The sequence below is a fragment of the Rhinichthys klamathensis genome, unplaced genomic scaffold, assembly GCF_029890125.1.
Source record: "Rhinichthys klamathensis goyatoka isolate OS25496 unplaced genomic scaffold, OSU_Roscu_1.1 h1tg000387l_1, whole genome shotgun sequence".
In the NCBI taxonomy this organism is placed as follows: Eukaryota; Metazoa; Chordata; class Actinopteri; order Cypriniformes; family Leuciscidae; genus Rhinichthys; species Rhinichthys klamathensis.
This window is the reverse complement of record NW_026606891.1, coordinates 691,945-705,920: the sequence shown is the minus strand read 5'-3', so window position 1 is coordinate 705,920 and position 13,976 is coordinate 691,945. Positions and strand designations below refer to the sequence as shown.

Sequence of the window (13,976 nt, the reverse complement as noted above, 5' to 3'; positions counted from 1 at the left end):
TGGGGGACTTTTTTAACTAAATAATGTTTTCTCTATAGAAACCTCTGAGCACAGTTCAGAATTTTTCCATATTTTAAAGCTTTGAACTCCTATGACATTCTGTTTTATGTTTATTATATCATTTGGTTCAACACTATCCCAAAGACATTAGCTATATGCTAAAAATGTAAATACTCTAATAAATGTACACAACAAGATGAACATTTACCAACACAATTGACACTATTATTTAAAAAAAATACATTTAGTAATGAATCATTTAAATAGCACATTTAAAAATGAACATATGTGTTCATTTTATTAACATTTTATTTGTATAAATGCTGACAGTGAAATTTCCTGCTGTCAGATACTTATTTAACCTAAGTCAGTTTTTAAACATTATTTTGCTATTTGTTTGATTTTTATTATGCATGCAGCTTTTTGGCTCATATTTCCCCCATCCTCTTATTAATTGAATTAAATACTTTTACTCTTAGAAGAAAAAAAATACTTTTAGAAATTGGTCAGAATTGTCCGATTTAAATTGCACTATAGCTAAGTCAAAAGTAAGTGTAAATGTTGATCAGTTGCATAACCTAATATATAACAAAATACAAATATTTTTAATTCAAATTAATGTAGTGTGATAAATACATTATATTTATTTTACATTGACTCATTATTTATGTTTCAGCTATGCATAAATAAACCCATTTCAAAACCTTTGTTAAAATTGTTTAAGCTTAAGCTAATCGATAATATCTTTTGTGAAAGCCTTTCTACCCTTTGACAGGAAAAGGCACAGACAGAAATTAAATGTATTGATCGGCATAAATAGCCCTGTCTTTAATAAATACTACATTGTGACGGTGAGGTTTCTGTCGGCGTGTTGGCTGATGAAGGCATGCCTCTCAAAGTCGGCAATCAGAGGAAGTTTGGGGGAAAGATAATCTTTCGCTCCTAGCATCCTCAGAGACGCAGGCCAAGCAATCAGGGGATAGCGGTGATTGCTTGGGTTGCACTTGTGAAATCACAGCCTGCATTGGTCCCAGACCTGAAGGAGATGCTAAAATCGACCTCTTCTAAGTTTCTCTTTTCAAGTAAATACTGATTGGGGCCTCCATAAGCCAGCTAGCACCTTTCTCCCTTCAGACATCAGGGGGATTCTCACATACAATCTGTCATAAACAACAATGGGAGTAATTTATTGTACTTGAAATACAAATGTATGGTGACGGATGATGCGGCTTTCCATAGTTCAGCCGCGCATGAGGAGGAAAATACAAATACATGAAGCCTTTTTTTTCTTCGGTAGAAGATAAATTGGAGCATAAATTAAATATAAATTCCTCATATTTTACAAAATTGGTTAAATGTGAAAAAAGGGGAAAAAAAATGTAAAGCATGTTCTGTGTGTAGGTGGAAAATTGGCAAGTAGACAAGAAGAAGCAAGGACCTGCTCCAAGATGGGTTGTGTTAAGATTTCACACATGCAGAAAAAGCCAATAAACAAATAGCCATCCCTTGATGGCCTGAAATCAGATGCTAAATGAAGTCACTTGGGATGGAGCCGACAAATGTAGCCAAGGCTCAGAGAGCATCTCAGACTCTGTTGTTTTCTTCTGACCCGACCCCCTAAAAAGCCTTTCCCTGTTTCATACTTCTATGATTGAATTCAGTAGGATCATGTATCCCAAAGAAAAGGCAATTAGTAGATGACACTGAAATGGCAAAGGAAACAAGCTTTAAACACGGCAGAAGACAGCTGTCCAGATATTACCAGTCACCAGAGCAAACTGCACCCGATTAAAGTTTAATGTGGCTTTTAAGTGAGGATTTTGCTTATCAGTGCGATGGGGTCCGAGGGAAAATATTGTTATTGATTCCATCATTTTAGACGTAACCGATCCTTTAAGTAATTTCTCCGGGTTCCTGTGTGTCAGTTTTTAAGTGTCTGCTTGGGTTGGATCACTGAGGCCCAAGTTCATTTAGAATTCAGAGCTTAATGCACAAAGTGTTCCCAATACGATTTCAGTCACATCTGTTGTAGGATGAGACATTTATTCCAACGGAGACCCGACCGACGACAACATTGTCTACGGTTCAAGTCGGGGCAGCTGAATTATGAAAATGAAGTGCTGTTCAGAGGCATCTTAATTGATGGGAGATTCCAAGGGAGAACATTTTAAAATATTGATCCACCATATCTTAAGAGTAGAGAGCTATTTACATCAATTCATTGAGGTACTGTTTATTAGATATTTTTTGTTTGAAATTGTGCCTGCAGTATTTTATTAGGAAATGCAATTTACATAAATGATGTTAATATTTGAATCAGGCTAAGAATAATGATACTGTCATCGTTGGCGATTTTGTTTTATTCTGTAAATTGTTTTTAGTAAATACTATTCAAATGTAAGAATTTCTTTAAAGATTTGAATAATTTTATTCAACAAGGCATTAAATTAATCAAAGTGACAGTAAAGACATTTATAATGTTACAAAAGCTTATTAAGCAGCACAATTTTCTTTTCTTTTTTTACATTGATAATAATAAATAAAAAATTCTTGAACATAATTTGCAGCATATTAGAATGATTTCTGAATGATCACGTGACACTGAAGACTGGCATAATGGCTGCTGAAAATTCAGCTTGGCCATCACAGGAATAAATTACATTTTGAAATATATTAAAAAACTGTTATTTTAAATTGTACAATATTAATGTGTGCACTGTAATTTTGATCAAATAAATATAGCTTTGGTGAGCATTAGCAACATTTTTCCAACCACAAACCAAATACGTTGATGCTTGTGACTAGTGGAAAAAAAAACATTCTAGTATTTTATAATATTTGACCTGTATTAAAGGTCGACAGACCCAAATATCTAATTTAGGTGAACTCAGAATGTTTAAATAAATAAAATGAAAGCTGGAATAAACCCACAGATTGAAATTCAGCTTTGAAAATGGAGTGAGCGAGACTATTCAACAAAGTTTGGCTCGTTGTGCAGGTCCCTCCACTCCATGAACAGACTGCAGCGATATACAATAGCCCCGCTCAGGAATGGAGGTGTGGGCTAATTTGTCCATCTCCTGGAGTAACCCTCCACTGCTGTAAGAAAAGAAAGACCACATTCAGACCTCAACTGGATTAGACAGGCCAAAAAGAGCAGGATGTTGAAAGAATGGGAAGCTTTTGTTACATTCCCTTTCAGATCATATAAGATTTTGATTAAAGAACAGTGGTTTTAATGCATATTGGTCGATTCAAATCCAATCTGAACTTTTTAGACATTAACGTACAAACCAACAACAGTAACCCGAGCTTAAGTAGTACATCTTTGGCACATTAAGGGTTCTTCAAGAAAGGAAACCAAAGACAGAAAATATAGGTTCAGGTTTCAGGCTTTAGCCAGTGTGAAAATATCGTCAATTCGATCAAAAATTTATAATGCAACTTTCCAGGTCTTAAATTTCCTTCGGCTGCACTTGAAATGGGCACTTGTTTCCCCATTATGGCTTTTTTAATCTACTTATGTCCGAGTTGTCTTGCTTAAAGATCACTCCACCGTATTGGATGTTCAGTATCTAAGGTATGTGTTCCTCTGCCGGGCCTGATGAAATAACACAACAGTTTACATATTTCTAAACCCGATCTGCAGAACGATTGAAAAATCCATACCGACAATCAAATTTCCCTGAAAATATATACATACAAGTCTGCTTTGAGGTGACTGAAATGAGCAAATTTGGTTTCAGGAGACAGGAAGAGAGACGGGCCTAAGGAGCACGGATCAGGCGGTAAATGGCTACTCATCGCGACCAGGAACGAAACTCATCCATCCCAAGAGACCCTTAGAGAAGGGTGAGAGAGGCAAGCGGTGAGGAAGGAAGAATATGCGCTGCTCTCTCTTCCTTGCAGCTGGTATGAATTATTTAGCTAGGGGGAAGGATCGCCTTACATTAGCCATCTTGTTTCTTGTGCCTTTAATGACAGTTGTTGTAAACATACATAGACAAACACCGTTCCCGCTCCTACACAACTCTCTCTCGTCTGACTGGGAAAAATATCTCAATTCCTTCAGTGCACGTTTTCCATTGTCCATTTTTCCTGCTCTCGAGAGATCAATGAAGAATTTCAGTCTTTTTTTTTCTCAGTGTTGCCCTTTAATGTTGCCTATGTGTGTTTTTGAAAGTCGGATGGGAGGGAGGCTGTTCGTAACGAACTGTCATCACCACCATTTTCCATCAGGCATAAAATCAGGGTGCCGAATGACATGTAAGTGTTTGTGTGTCCCACTGCATGAATTTGCAAGGTCAAGGGGAGACATTTGGCCCCTGCTAAGAACTAAAGCCCCCGGTATTCAAAACATTTACCCATTCATGTTTAAGAGATGGCCTGCCTAAATAAATGATGACTGTTTACATTAAAGCTTAAGTGTCTACCTTTTTACATGGAGGGACAACATTCGGTCTCATGTGAGTTCCTGTGGCCATACGGGTTTCACGGGTTTGGCATTGGGGGAAATTGCTTAGAGAGTTAAAGTAGGCTGCAGTAACAACGTATCGCTGGCCTCCATGCCTTTTAGAGAGATATTGTAGAGGGGGGACGTATGTTTTCCTTCCTATCTACACCTTTGGTTTCCCCTGTGCTTAAATTGTTAATGCTTATTTCAAGATCAAGAGGTGATACAGGATATTTGAGAATCCCGAGATATTCATCTTGTCCAGTACACATTTCAACTGTGCTGACTGCTGGACTGAATACTCATCATAAACAAAGTCTGGATCCCCTCAAGTGCTTGAATCAAACCTACTAATAATATTAAATGATACTATTTCTCACACTGAGCCTACGATGATGCGTTCTATAACTCTTCCAATATGTCTTCCTATGTCACAGCCTTGCATTCAGAAGACACGTCCAAGCATTTGGGCTGCGGGCACTTGAGGTGGACCGTCTGTCAACAGCCAGACTTCAGCCACCGCCGCCTGAATAAGCGGACTGAGAGCTGCTTTGTCCCAATCTGCCCTTCGCACTCAAGTAGACCAAAGGAATGTCAGGTCTCTGAGGTGAGATTGCATGGATAGCTTCGGCTGATCACTTGAGGAAGTCCCATGTGTTAAAGTGAGTCTCGGAGGCACCTCCAAGCAGCTTAGGGCAATCGCCACATTGATATACGATGAAAACCGGGGGCCCGGCAATCCCTCCTTAATCCTATAATGCAACGCTGCGCCGTGGATTTGGTTATCGGCCGGTTCTCCAGTGTCGCTTGGGAGGCGTATCTGTATGACCTGACATGGTGACCACGATCGCTGACTCGCCTATTCAACTTGACTCAAGTTGATTTGCTCGCTTGGATCTAGAGTTTCCCTTTCTCCCTCTCACTCTCCCTTTTCCCTCTCTCTCTTCCCCTCTCTCTCTCTCTCCCTCCTGTTTAAATCTGAGATCAGACAGCAATGTTACTACACCACATCTTGATTTGTTTGTGTTGTGCTTTTCAGAAACCGCTGAGGAAATGGAAACAGAGAGCCTGAAATTATCTTGCATTATTCAAATGCTTTGCCAACTAGCACAAGCTATTTTATCTCTATTTACTCCATGACCTGAGATCAGAAGCTAAGTGGCATATGTATGTCCATTAGCTGCAGGATTGAAGCTCCCTCTCACCCACCGCCCTGTTTTCATAATTAGCCCTTCCCTGCTAAATGTCAGAGTCTGCTGCCGCACATCCATCCGATGGGCCCTTGGCAGCATACGCTAACTCCTAAACAACACTGATATGGCTAAGTGTTTCAGGAAGCGAGGCCTCGGTTCCAAGGGGTTACGTAATGGAGCCGGCTCCTTCATTAAAGGCTTCCTGCTTGCCGTTGAGTGTGCCTCGGGTCCCTTGGCTCCTTGCATTGCCATTCATGCTGCCCACATGCAAACAAATATTAATTTTACCCCAGCACAAACAATAACAAAAGCAGATGTCAGTCAAACACTCTTGAGTGTGGTGGTGACCTGTCGTCTTAGGGAGGATTGGCTAGGCGGGACTTCGGCCGGCTCTACAGAGGCCTGGTTATGTTTAAGAGGGCGGTAGGCGGACTCTGGGCCTCGTTGTGCTGTGTCCCGTCTCCACCATTAGATGGAGTGCTTGCTGTCAGTGGAAATGAGTCTGTTTTGTGCTCACATCTCACGTCAACTGGATGCAGGCAGAGAAACTGATTAGATAATTAGAATCACCATTGATTATGATCTTATTATTCAAATGATAATGCACAGATACAATCATTGGTTATTATGTGTGCTGCACATGCTTATTTGTAAGTGTGTTGCAAATACAGAAAACAACTTGATTCTGTAGTTTTCTATTTATTTAGCACTTAAATATTACACATCTATTAAGCGCTTTAGTGTACTGTGTGTAATGTTAATTTTGGATAAATATGTTATTGACATTCCCTACAATTGAGTAAAATGATGCAAGAGATGTTACTTGCATCTCATACTTTTTGTTAGTGTTTGTAAGATTGAATATGGCTTATGGTGTATCTTGATATCTTGACAAGATACTATTGTACAAAGTAGCTAAATACATCAAAACTACATTACTGCTCAAAAGTTTGGGGTCAGTAAGATTTATTTAATGTTTTTGAAAGAAGTCTCTCATGCTCAACAAGGCTGCATTTATTTGATCAGAAAAATATATATTTTGTGAAACATTATTGCAATTTCAAATAACTGTTTTCGGTTCATATATTTTAAGTAATTTATTCCTGTAATGGCAAAGCTGAATTTTCAGCAGTCATTGCTCAAATCTTCAGTGTGACATGATCCTTAAAAAAATCTTTCTAATATGTTGATTTTGGGGCTCAAGAAACATGTATTATTATGGAAACCATGATAGGTGTTTTTTTTTTTTCAGAATTCTTTGATGAATAGAAGTCAGTGCATCCATGCTGAATAAAAGTTATAATAATAAAAAATTCTACTAACCACAAACTTTTGAACGGTAGTACATATAATGGAGCAATATCTTCAGTTGTATGTAGATTATGTGATTCAGTTAAAAAGAGAAGTAATTGAAAAATATGCAGTAGTATGTATTTTTTTATGTGCTTAGATTTTTTTTTTTTTGATGAAAATTAAAATGCTTTGCAGTAACTAAATTGTTCAATTTAACACTTTTATTTCAGACAGTTGTTTACTGTGAACAACCCGAACAATGTTTTATAATTTGCATAGCTCTTATTTGGCTTTTCTATTTTCTTCTCACTTTAGAGCTCCTTCCTCATTCATGCTCGTAAGAAGATATCAGAGTACTAGGGCGTTTGGTATGAGCAGTATCTCGAAAACACGGGTTGTGGCTGTGTTTGTTAAAGAGGTGGGAGGTTTGACAAAAATGTCCTCCCCTCTCTCGGAAGATGATAGTGAGGTTGCCGATAGATCTCCAAGGTGCCGATGCCGAGAGTGGGGACTCGCTGCACTGACGCTTGACAAAATATTTTGGTAGGAAATAAGTCATTACCAGAGCCAATGACAGGCGGACGATGAGTCTGGCATTGATCGGCAGTGGAGGGGGTGATGATCTGTCCGTGCTTGCAAGTAACTCCATAGGGCACCACTCTCTCAGATTTCCCTGCACTGTCCCCATAACCAAGAGGTGGCCTGTGAAAAAACAATCATCATCATCATCGAAAAAAAAAAAAAATCACTTCATCTCCGCTCACCCCCCACCCCCTTTCAGGGCAGGGGACAAGCTTCTCAGGCTTTGTGCAATTAAACACTCCATCTGTCTGAGAAGCCTACGTCCTCCTGGAGCATTCACAGCCTCTTCTAATTGCAATTCTTATTAGAAATCAAGCACCACACTGAAGACACAATGCATGCATTTCAACATCCCCTCTGCAAAAGAAAAGTAGACAAAAAAAATCAAGATAATTAATGATTATCCATAAGCTGCTGATCTGCATAACTGTGGCCGTCCCTCTAGGGTTCAATTTAAGCCTGATTATGATGCCATATATCAGCTTACATTGTGCTTTATTCACACAAACGGAGGGTAAACTTGCTCGGAAAACACTTGAATACTTTATGTATAATGTATGATACAATGTTTCTGCACGGCACAAAGAGTGTGCATCTTTTGATGTGTTCTTTGGGTGAAGTGTGAATTGAGGAAGGCTGGCGGCCAGATGGGACTGCTGGATCAGGTTACCTGTTAAAACTGCGCATCTGCCCCTGCAGTCAATCTCACTGATGTCTGTGACAGGTCGATGGAGCCTGTGCAGGAAGAGCTGAAGCACAGGATGGGAAGAGTGAACTGGGACGGGTCTGACCACTATAACCACCCCCCTCTCTGGGATTTCGGTGGACAGGGCAGGAATTCTGTCAGGCCACTTGGTCCTCTGGAGTCAGTGAGACAGAGGGACAAAGGCAGAGTTCAGTTACACAGGGGCCAGGGCCGTGGCACCCAGTCAATACAAAATAGATTTACAGAGTCTCTTACATAAGTTTTTGAAATGTCACAGGCTCCTCTGTCCCCTCTTTGTCTGCAAACATGGTGTCGAGTATTATCACAGATTCGTTCACACAATCGCCTTGGGGAAGATGAGACTTTTGCTATCCTGTTAACATGTGCCCAAGATCTTCGAAACAATATTATACACTTTTTGTTATAGTGTGCTATGACAATGCCTATTTCTTTTAGATTGCAGAGTACTATTTGCATTAAGGGGAAATACCACTGGCCAAACAGCACAGCTATTTGCATGCTAACAGTCTAAACCAAACTACAAAACTTTCAAAACCATCAAGTAAAGAATGTACCTTTTGCTTTTAAATTGGCAATCTGATTTTGAATCCAGTTTTTTACTATTTCATTTTTGTTTAGTATTGTTTTTCTAGACAGTTGGTTAACATTAGACAAACGTGTCCTCCGTTGTTGCCAATAGCTTTTTTCAGCTTGGCTTACTATCTAAAATTAAACATTTTCTGTCTGTTGTATCTTGAGATACTGTAGCTATTCATGCTTTTATAACCTCACGTTTGGATGATTGCAGTTCATTGTACTGTGGTATTTCCAAGTCCCAGGTAGCTTGTCTTCAACTGGTTCAAAACACTCGAAGAGAATGGTCGCAAAAATGATTATACCACTCCCATTTTATGAGCTCTTCATTGGCTTCCAGTCCAATTTAGGATTGACTTTAAAATTCTCCTATTTGTGTACAAATGCTTACATAACCTTGCTCCTAACTACCTCTCTGATCTATTGTGTCACTTCAACCCTCCCAGAAGTTTAAGATCTGGTAACTAAAGCTTTTAATACATGTTAATGTTGCTCTTTGGTATGTTTTAAATGTTTGTATTTGTTTACTTTGCTCTTGTACAGCACTTTGGTCCGTCTTGAGGCTGTTTTAAATGTGCTTTATAAATATGAAAACAGATAAGTTCTGAAAAAAATAAGTTCTGATCTGAACTATTACAATAGTGCATTTTTATTTATTTTAGTAGTATTTTAATTATATTATTTTTTTATTAAATTATATAATATTAACTATTATATATAAATTAATTATATGATAAAATATATAATTCTTATTTTTTCTACAATTTATATAGTTGGCGTACAATCTATAGTGTATGTGTGTACATATACATTTATATATAGCATAATAACATAGTGTAAGCAGAAAAAAAGTATTTTTATAATAATACATATTCTTATTATCAATTGTATCAACCGTGATACCTTTTCAGGATTCTTTGATTAATAAACAGCATTTATTTTAAATAATTTATTTTTGTTACAATGTAAAAGACTTTCAGTTCAAGGCATCCTTGCTGAATAGAAGTTTTGATTAAAAATAAAATGTATACTGACTCTAAACTTTTGATAGCTAGTGTTAATTAAAAAAAATACTTCTGAGAAAGCAGTTCATGCTTATAAGACTAAGTCTGCAGAAGAGATGATTGAGAAATACTGGATATATCGTGTTTAGCTCTTAAAGTGGTAGTTCTTCGAGAGGCCAATAGCTATATAGTACAATTAAATGTATAGTGTGAAACAAAATTAGTTATAGAAAACATACTATTATATTATTAAATACTAAAGAAAATACTAATAATATATAGGATAATTATAGTTAGTTATTATTCCATGTTTTACACTCATTACTCTATGTGTTGAATATACTATTTTATAGTAGCATGTTACCAGATATAAAGCAAGTAGTGAATGTTAGTATTTACATAGGGTGGAAATAGCATCTGCTTTCCTTTACATCTGCCTCTGTATGGGAACATTATTGTATAAATACCCCTGCATTTACAAAGCCAGATTTCAACGGCTGTGTGGAATCATCCATAAAGCATTTCACCTGTCACTCACATAAAGGTAAAAGACTGATCTTTGCTCTTTGAATATCTCAGGCAAGAAAGGGTCCCTAACCCCCGTTCCTGGCCTCACTCGTCTATTTTTGATATTCCGCTTATAAGTGATTTGAAAGTTGATTGTGAGCAGACAGTCTGAAACTTTCCTGTCAGCTACTTTAAGGGCAAATAGATAGCCTCATGAATTATGCATAGGAGACAATTTTCTCTCAGTCACTGAGTCATCAATCAGGAGCTTTGCGAGGACCCCAGAATCACCCAGCCCTGATACATTCAAAGCCACATGCAGGGGCAGTTTGGGCAGCTTTTACGAATTCTCCACTTAAGACAGCAGTGGTGCGAAAAAATTCCTTGCTGGCCGCCTAGCTTCACAATGTTGTGCTTTTCGTATTATTTAAAATGCGCAAACTGCAGGTGCAGAATGGTTCTACTTTTCAAACAAAGATGTATTTTTATAAGGCAAATAAATGCAAATATTTGCACGTTTTGTCTTTTTTTTTTGTTGTTGTTGCTAACAGACGTGTGGCTGAAAGGACCCTCTAGAGCAGCAATTTGATCCATGATTGCATGCATTTACCCATGTAATTGAAATAATGAGAGATGATTGCTTTGAGCTATTAGTCATAAGTTCCTGATCTTTTTGTTTAATCCTGGCATCAGCTGTCAGTGTGCTGGTAGGAGCTTTGGGGAAGAGACACTAAGGATATCATTTGCATCACCTCAGACTGTAATTTTTTTCCCCTCTTTTTTTCTTCTTCTTCTTCTTCTTTCTCTCTCACCCTGTCTGTCTGTCTCTTTGAGCTGATGTTCTTAATTCTCCATAGCTCTCCGAGGTGCATGGGAGTGCTCATGATGTTTTGATGGGAACAAAGTAAGATAGAGCCCAAATATTCATGGTACTCATAACCAGGATGTTGTCTGTCGTAAGCAAAATAAAAGTCTTGGCAGCAGGTGTAAGGAAGGTGTAATTCTTCCACAGAGGCCATTTTGCCCTAATGGGGACACACTTTACAACAGCCTGTAACACAAGGTGTTATGTATCACTCCACCAATGACAAACCCTCACAGCGTTTTACAAATGAAGTAATAATTCCCCATTGTATCGGGACAGCTGTCTGAGACTATCAAAACAACAAAGGAAAAGAAGCAGGGGGGGAAAAAAGATAGAACGGCAATTAATCACAACCATTATCTTCAAGACGAATCAAAAGGTGTCAAGCTGTTTTCTAAATATTACTGTGCCAGCAATATTTGATTATGAATTTGACACAAGACAACTACAGCAGGTATCATAAACATCTGGTAATTACAGAAAGACAAAACATTTGCCTTGTTTATATCAGCTGCGGCAGGCAGACTTGTTTAATTGACTTGCATTTTATTGTTAGGCTTCAATTTTAAACTTTGGAAAACACATGGTATGTGTTTCAGGTGGTTGGTGGAATGATGTTAATAATAAAGATCGTTGTGACTTCTGGCACAAAGTTAGATGCTTTTGATTACACATTGTGTGTTTGTTTTTAACTACACTCTGAAAGCATACATAGATAAAGGGCATGTTTTTTTTTCTGCGTGAAATCTAATTTGTTTGTTGATGATTTGCTGCAGCTTTCTCTCAGAACTTTCTTTGACTTTTGTTATTTGACTCGATGGCATGCATTTGCTTACCATGATATTTTTTTTGAAGTGCTACATTTTGCTTAACTTAAAGGCATAGTTCTGTCATCCCCGTTTAATCAAACCTGTATGACTTTCTTTGTTCTGTGTAACACAAAATAAGATATTTTTTTAAAAATATGTATATTTTTTGTACAAAAGTCAGTGGAATCCGCAGTGTTGTTTTGGACCCCCATTGAGGCAATTTTCAAAACGTAGTATTTTGTGTTCAACAGATGAACGAAATCCATACAGCATTGAATGACAAGGATAAGTATAATGAGACTGTTGTAAATTATTTTTTTCCTGAAAAATTAGCACATCCCTGCTAATTTGGAAGCACTGCCGGCCTCTTAACACCAGACATCAAATCTCTTGCTTTTCCGGCTTCTGAAAGCCTCGCCAGATAGTTGCAAGTGAATCTCTTGTATTTTTGAGCAGGAGAGACGGTGCATTAGACAGAGTGACAATTCCTGCAGGTGAAATGTGTGTCAATTCTCCGATGAATGCTCGTGTGTCTCCCTTCATTCTCTATCCTCTCTTCAACCCCTCTCCCAAAGGTAACAGGTATTAGTAAGAGATCTGTACATATTCCCCTGTAGGCTTTCCTTTTAAGAGCATCCTCTTCAAACGCCACTCCTATTCAGCCAAATCTTTCATCTAAAGCATCCACTGCAGGCTATTATGAACCCTGACACTTACAAAAGAGTTTTCTTTTTTTTTATCATATCCACCTGCGTGTCAAAGAAATGATGTGACACACATTAGGGGCTGTATTTCTCTCCGAATCTGGGTTCCTGTCTCGAAGGGGAAAGGAACGGTTGGGCGGAACTCACTTTCTGGATGCTTCATTGCTATTCTGAAAAGCGCCGCCGCTGTTTGTCTGAGGGTTCGCTTCTTTTCCCTCCGAGTCTTATTCCTTCTGTCAGCATGTCTGTGAGTGCAGGCAGGTACACACATGTGCCAAATAAGCAAGGTCACCTCCAAACTCTCTGAATGTATGAAATCTCTCTACTTTCTGGCAATTTAGTGTTCTTTTCTTTTCTTTTTTTGTAGCCGGGTGTTTGAGATCCATAACACGACATGGAATACATTCTGCGGTCACTTGCCTGAACTCTCGCGTTCCAGGTGGCCCCGGCGTGCTTTTCTGCTCAGCAGTATGAGGCTTTTTAGAGGCATCGTCTTCCCCCAGACACAATTTCAATGTTCAAAGCGTTACAAAGAGGCATGAGAGAGATCTCACTGTTATCGCCTAACACTCTTGCTACCGTAATTAAATAGAAATGCAAAGCACAGAGCAATTTGGGCACCGGTGAAGGCTGGATATTTCCTTTAACAGTTACAATTTAATTGGACCATATCAATTTATTTCACATTTTAAAATGTCATGGCTTCGCAAGAACTAACAAAATTTGCATCCTGCACAGAATGTTATTGCACAAGAGCGAAATAAATATATAAGTCTAAATGCCAGTGTAAATGCCAAGTATTTCGAAAGCCGCTAAAGTAGGCTTGTAAAAGCACAGCATCCTCTCTCCTGTGCCTGCTCTTCGCAAAGTTTGCCAAATGCTTTCAGTGCAAGCAGTCAGGCTGGCTTAAAAGGATAGCAAACTGTGTCATGCCATTGTTAGTGTTTTGACATCTGTTTTCAAACTCAAAGAATTACTCATCCACACAACCAAGGAGCTACAACTTTGACACGCAGCCAATGAGGACAAAGGACTACCAATTTGTCCAATAACAAATTATAAAATACACCAGAAGCCACACTGTAAATTAGCCAAGGTCTTTAGATGCCTCTCCAATAATGAGATAAAATGTGCGGCAGTCATTTAAAGAGGATTTTATATCATATGCTTTCCATTGCTGTCATTAAACTGTGACCCTCAAGTGTAGCGTTTAAACAGGATTCTCAGTTGCAAACTGTTAAACTGCTGTAAATATGAACCATCAGC

The 13,976-nt window shown here is 38.3% G+C and overlaps 1 protein-coding gene across 1 annotated transcript; it reads right to left on the bottom strand.

Moving 5' to 3' along the window:
• Positions 1 to 2,704: 2,704 nt before the first annotated feature.
• Positions 2,705 to 8,761, bottom strand: LOC130069907 (uncharacterized). Its single transcript, XM_056234088.1, has 4 exons — positions 8,483 to 8,761; positions 8,192 to 8,381; positions 7,502 to 7,641; positions 2,705 to 3,099 (listed from the first exon to the last, which is right to left on the bottom strand). Exons 1-4 carry the CDS (start codon positions 8,744 to 8,746, stop codon positions 3,046 to 3,048), a joined length of 648 nt encoding a protein of 215 aa, XP_056090063.1. The 5' UTR covers positions 8,747 to 8,761; the 3' UTR covers positions 2,705 to 3,045.
• Between the last annotated feature and the right edge of the window lie 5,215 nt (positions 8,762 to 13,976).

Bases quoted from the DNA above. Each gene is read 5' to 3' on its own strand.
- LOC130069907 (XM_056234088.1), bottom strand. From the start codon at position 8,746: ATGCAAATAGCTGTGCTGTTTGGCCAGTGGTATTTCCCCTTAATGCAA. The intron at 8,382-8,482 runs GTAAGAGACTCT...CACTGACTCCAG, and splicing joins GTGACATTTCAAAAACTTAT to AGGACCAAGTGGCCTGACAG. The intron at 3,100-7,501 runs GTAATGACTTAT...CTTTTCTTACAG, and splicing joins TCCGCCTGTCATTGGCTCTG to CAGTGGAGGGTTACTCCAGG.